Source organism: Rhinopithecus bieti, unplaced genomic scaffold, assembly GCF_001698545.2.
Source record: "Rhinopithecus bieti isolate Rb0 unplaced genomic scaffold, ASM169854v2 scaffold_15776, whole genome shotgun sequence".
In the NCBI taxonomy this organism is placed as follows: domain Eukaryota; kingdom Metazoa; phylum Chordata; class Mammalia; order Primates; family Cercopithecidae; genus Rhinopithecus; species Rhinopithecus bieti.
In genome coordinates, this window is record NW_016808836.1 from 93,115 (window position 1) to 98,597 (window position 5,483).

Genomic DNA, 5,483 nt, shown 5'->3' on the forward strand with positions numbered 1-5,483 from the left:
CTCAAAAAAAAAAAAAAAAAGAGATGGGGTCTTGCTATGTTATCCAGGCTGGTATCAAGCTCCTGGCCTCCAGTGATCTTCCTGCCTCAGCTTCCCAAAGTGCTTCCCAAAGTCCCAAAGAGTCATGCGCTTGGCCTAAACTTTTAAATGATGAGACCTAAGTCAAAGTTTGCCTGAGGCTCTGCCCTGGCCCACCAGCCACCACGGTCTGCCCTCTGCCTCTCACATGCTCACAGTGAATCCTCCCAGCACCTTAAAGTGCAAGTATCATCCTCCTATTTTAAAATGGGGAAACTGAGTTGTTCTTTTTTTTTTTTTTTGAGACAGAGTCTCACTCTGTCACCCAGGCTGGAGTGCAGGGGTGCGATCTCAGCTCACCGCAACCTCCACCTCCCGGGTTCAAGCGATTCTCCTGCCTCAGCTTCCCGAGTAGCTGGGGCTACAGGCACACACCACCAAGCCCAGCTAATTTTTTGTATTTCTAGTAGAGACGGGGTTTCACCGTGTTAGCCAGGATGGTCTCGATCTCCTGACCTTGTGATCCTCCTGCTTCGGCCTCCCAAAGTGCTGGGATTATGGGCGTGAGCCACCGCGCCCGGCAAAAGGGGAAACTGAGTTTAAAGAAAGGAAGTGATTTGCCCAGGATCCAACTAAACTTGGGGTCCACCCAGCCTGCAGACCCCAGTGCTCTTCACCAGCACCCCTGACTCCAGCAGGAAGGGCTCTAGAGAATCTCCTTCCAGGGAAATTCCGGCAGGAAAGCCCCCATGCAAGGAGAGTGGAATGAGCGTGAGAGCCCAGCCTGGAGCCTGTGTGCTGGGGATCCCCAGCCTCTAGCAGCCTGGGTGGGATCTCCTCTTCCAGGGCTCAGGATACCCCCTCTTCCAGGAAGCCCTCCTGACCCCCCAGGCTGGGCAGCCACTCCAGGGCTCTTCAGTTCAGCAATGTGTCTCTGGTCTGAACCCCACACCTGACATCCTCTTCTTGGATGCCTCCGGGGCACCTGTGCCCTCAGCCTCACCGCCTCACCAGCCCTGAGCCCCTGCTCACCATGAACACAAAGATGGCCACACAGCACCAGCCCAGCACCAAGTAGTAGCCGATCTTCCCGAAGAGCAGGCCCATGAGGACCCCGCCAATCATCCTGGGGGAGGGAGAGGAGGCTGTGTGAGGACAAGGCCCAAGGGCTGCGGCTGGCCTGAAGGGCGGGGGTACTCACCCGACATACTTGTAGCCCAAGAAGGCCACCAGGTCGATGGTGGTGAGGTCGGTGTTGACAGTGACCAGATAGAGGCTGAGCAGGATGGCCACCACCTCCAGGGTCAGCCAGGCCAGGGCTGAGCTCGCCTGCAGCCCTAGGAGGTCTGGGGAGAACCTGCAGGCACCAAGTCCCGCCACTTGGTTGGCTGGTTCAGACCTCCCACCCCCAGCACCCACCTGGGGACAGCCCTGTGTTGGGTAGGGCTGGACACCCGGCAGTGACCAAGATGGACCTGCACGCTATCCTATTCCCATGGAAATCCCATCCAGGGAGGACGGCAGACCCATCCCTAGACAGTGACACCCAGAGCGGGCAGGGCTGGAGTCACAGGGGGCTGTGCCTGACAGTCAGGAGGCAGGTGTCAGAGAGGGCTTCCCAGGAGAGGGGACACCAAGCTGAGGCCTGCAGGAAGAAGCTGGTCAGGGACAAAGCCTTCGGCCTCTGCCACATCCCCAGGGCCTCACCAGTTAGTTAATGACAGACGTGTTCAGTGTCACAAAGGAAAAGAACAGGGCAGTGTGAGCAAGAGGAGGGGCCTGACCTAGCCTGGGGGGCAGGAAGGCTTCCTGGAGGAGGTGACACTGGAATGGAGCCAGCGGGAATGCACAGGTACTCGGCAGTGGTGGAGGGAACACGCTCCCGGGCAGAGGGAAGTCGATGTGACAAGGCCCCAGGAGACAGCGCCAGCCCTCCTGAGGAAAGGAACGGACAGGAGCGTGCAGCGGGAGGGGCAGTGCGGGCTGAGGAGCTGGGGCTTGATTGGGAGCCATGGATAGTAGCGTGGAGCAGGGTGGGCTTTGGCCAGGCTCACACCTCAGACAGGACCGTCCTGGCTGCTGCTGGAGTAGGGGTGCAATGGGGAGCTGGTGACGACAGAGCGAGGATGAGGATGGGTCTGGTAGCAGAGGCCAAGAGGAAGGGTGGATGGAGAGGGTCACCCAGCACAGGGCGTGGTGACGCAATGCACATGGGTAGGAAGGAGAGGGAAGAGGTGAGAGTGATGCTGATGGTGACCCTGAGGGCTGTATCTTGGGCCAACTGGGAGCAAGGTGGGGCTGTCCTGAGAGGGGAACTGAGATGTTGGAACTGAGACCTTCCTGACCAACCATGGGCCTCCCAAACCCCACCCTACTCGGCCTGCCCCAGGCCGCCCTTACCTATCCTGGGTCCCCAGCGCAAGACCAGCCACCAAAACGTAGGTGATGAAAGCCATCGCTGTGGGAGGCAGACACACAGACACTGGTCACCGGAAGAAGAACTGCCCTGGGCCTCCAGACACCCACACACCCGCCCTAGACAGGCCCGGAAGAGAGAGGAGGGTGGAGGGTAGAGGGAGGGTGAAACCTGGAATGTAGAGGTCCGGGGCATTGACGTCAAAGCGAGGGGCCACCGGGGTGTCCTGTTGGTACTGCACCTCCCAGTCCTGCGGGGATGGGGAGACGGGCAGGACCCTCAGAACCAGGTCCCTCCTACCCTGCTACAGGCCCTCCTCCCTCGAGGCGAATCTCCTGGCCCCACCACACACCTGCCCCCACCCCTGAGCCCCCATAGGCCCACTGCAGACCCACATTCCCCTGGGGGTGCTGACCTGGTGCAGGTAGGGGAAGAACAACAGGCCCAGCTTTCTGCCCACATACATGGTGTCCACAGCAAAGTAATACTTGAGCTTGGTGACGGGGATGAAGCGGTCAATCTGGGGAGGCAGAGCTCAAGCCTGAGTGCCCGTGGCCCCGTGCATCCCCCAACTCCCGCCAACCCCGGCCACTTACGTTCTTATCCACCAGCTCCTTGCCCTGCGCAGCCAGGCTGCTCCCATAAGCCATGGCCATGTTGGACACCGGGTCAGCCAGGAAGGCTGCCTGGGGTGTGGCAGAGGCTGCAGGATAGCCTAGGCCGCCAGGTGCCCGCTGGGCCCCATAGCCCCGGCTTTGGGCTGAACTTGTGTCATCGAAAAGCTGGTGGGGGTCGGCCATGCCCGGCTGGGACACAGGGATCCTCCGCTTTGAGGCTGCAAGGGAAAAGGGTGGGGAGACGCTGGGGATCCAGGATAGGTAAGGGAGGCCTGGTGAGCCTCATTCATCCTGCAGTTCTGCCTCCTGCTCCTACTGAGAGGAGGGTGGTGTCACCATTAGAGACACTAGCTTTGACATCAGATGGATTGGCAGGTGCAGCCTCTGCCATTCATCCATCGACCCACCCATCTAGCCAACTATCCATCCACTGATACACTAATCTATGCATCCATTCATCTACCCACCCATCCATCCACCCACCCACCCACTCGCCCACCCATCCATCCATCCTTCCAACCACCCATTCATCCATCCACCCATCCATTCATCCATCCATCTATCCACCTATCCATCCATCCATCCACCCACCCATCTAGCCAACTATCCATCCACTGATGCATTCATCTGTCCATCCATTCATCCACCCATCCATCTATCCATCCACTCATCCACCCTCCCACCCATCAATCCATCCACCCATCTATCCATCCACCCTCCCACCCATTAATCCATCCATTCATCCATCCGCCCACCCATCCATCCATCCATCCACCCTCACACCCATCAATCCATCCACCCTCCCACCCATCAATCCATCCATCCATCCATCTGCCCACTCACCAATCCATCCATTCATCCAGCCATCTATCCATCCACCCATCCATCCATCCACCCACCCACCTACCCATCAGTCCATCCATTCATCCATCTACCTACCCATCCATCCATCCATTCATCCATCCACTTACCCATCCATCCATCTATCCACCCATCTGTCCATCCACTCATCCATCCATCCATCCACCTATCCAACTATCCATCCATCCACCACCCATCTAGTCAACTATCCATCTGCTGATGTATCCATCCATCCACCCACCTACCCATCCATCTGTCTATCCATCCACCTATCCACCCCCCACCCCCATCCATCCATCCACTCACCCATCCATCCACCCATCTATCCATCCATCCATCCATCCATCCATCCACCCACCCATCCATCCACCTATTCATCTGCCCATCCATCTAGTCAACTATCCATCCACTGATGCATTCATCTTTCCATCCATTCATCTATCTATCCATCCATCCATCCATCCATCCATCCATCCATCCATGCATGCATCCATCCATCCACTCATCAAGCTATCTATCCATTCACCAACCCACTCATCTATCCACCCATCCGTCCATCATCCATCCATCCACCCAGCCAGCCATCCATCTATCCAGCCAGCCAGCCAGCCAACTATCCATCCATTGATGCATTCATCTATCTGTCCATTCATCCACCCATCCATCCATCCACTCACCAAGCTATCTATCCATCCACCAACCCATTCATCAATCCATCCATCCATCCATCCATCCATCCATCCATCCATCCATCCATCCATCCATCCATTGTGGGGAAAAGAGAGGTCAGCCTGTTACTGTGTTTATATAGAAAGAAGTAAATTTAAGAGACTCCGTTTGGCTCTGTATTTGAGATGCTGTTAATCTGTGACCCTACCCCCAACCTTGTCCTTGCAAGAGACATCGCTGTGGTGATTTAAAGTTTAAGGATTTTGGGCTGTAAGGAATGTGCTTTGTTAAACAAATGCCTAAAGGCTGCTGGTGGTTAAAGGCCATCACCATTCTCTTAAATCTCAGTAAAAGAAAAACATCTGTCTCCTGCCGGTCCCTGGGAAATGGAACATCTCCATGTATCTGTATGTCTTACTGCTGATTTACTCCCTTATCTTTGGAGCAATAAATACTGAGGGAACTCAGAGACCGGTGCCGGTGTGGGTCCTCTGTAAGCACAGCACCAGTCCCCTGGGCCCCGCTTTTCTTTCTCTATACTTTGTCTCTGTGTCTTATTTCTTTTCTCAGGTCTCTCGTTCCACCTAACGAGAAGCACCCACAGGTGTGGAGGGGCAGGCCACCCCTTCAAAACCGTGTGATTTGCTTTGTAATTTTTTCTTGATAGCCGGACACGATGTACTGGGTTAAAGAAACTGCTGTAAATAATTCTTTAGTAATGTGATGGTAAGGTACATGGGTAGAGGAAGCATTCTATAGTCTATAGTTAGGTCTTAGTCTTTTAGGGAACCTACACCTTTGAACTGTGAACTTCACAAATATTTCTCAGTCTCCTCTGGACTCCCCTTAGGTGAGAAGGAATGACTAGGGTGTGCTTGAGTTGGGCATTTTCGTTCTCCCAT

General features: G+C 55.5%; 1 protein-coding gene across 5 annotated transcripts in view; it reads right to left on the minus strand.

The window, feature by feature from the left end:
• The window catches only part of YIF1B (Yip1 interacting factor homolog B, membrane trafficking protein), a 15,329-nt gene that overhangs the window by 3,534 nt on the left and 6,312 nt on the right, over positions 1-5,483 (minus strand). For 4 of the 5 annotated variants that reach the window (XM_017887444.1, XM_017887443.1, XM_017887442.1 and 1 more), the window contains exons 2-7: positions 3,031-3,269; positions 2,850-2,954; positions 2,606-2,684; positions 2,419-2,476; positions 1,220-1,375; positions 1,051-1,144 (exon numbers count right to left, since the gene is read on the minus strand). In XM_017887444.1, coding sequence (XP_017742933.1) covers positions 1,051-1,144; positions 1,220-1,375; positions 2,419-2,476; positions 2,606-2,684; positions 2,850-2,954; positions 3,031-3,234 — 696 coding nt within the window. In that variant the 5' untranslated portion in view covers positions 3,235-3,269. Of the gene's footprint in view, positions 1-506; positions 612-1,050; positions 1,145-1,219; positions 1,376-2,418; positions 2,477-2,605; positions 2,685-2,849; positions 2,955-3,030; positions 3,270-5,483 lie in introns of those variants that run through there. The other variant, XM_017887445.1, reaches the window with a different exon arrangement.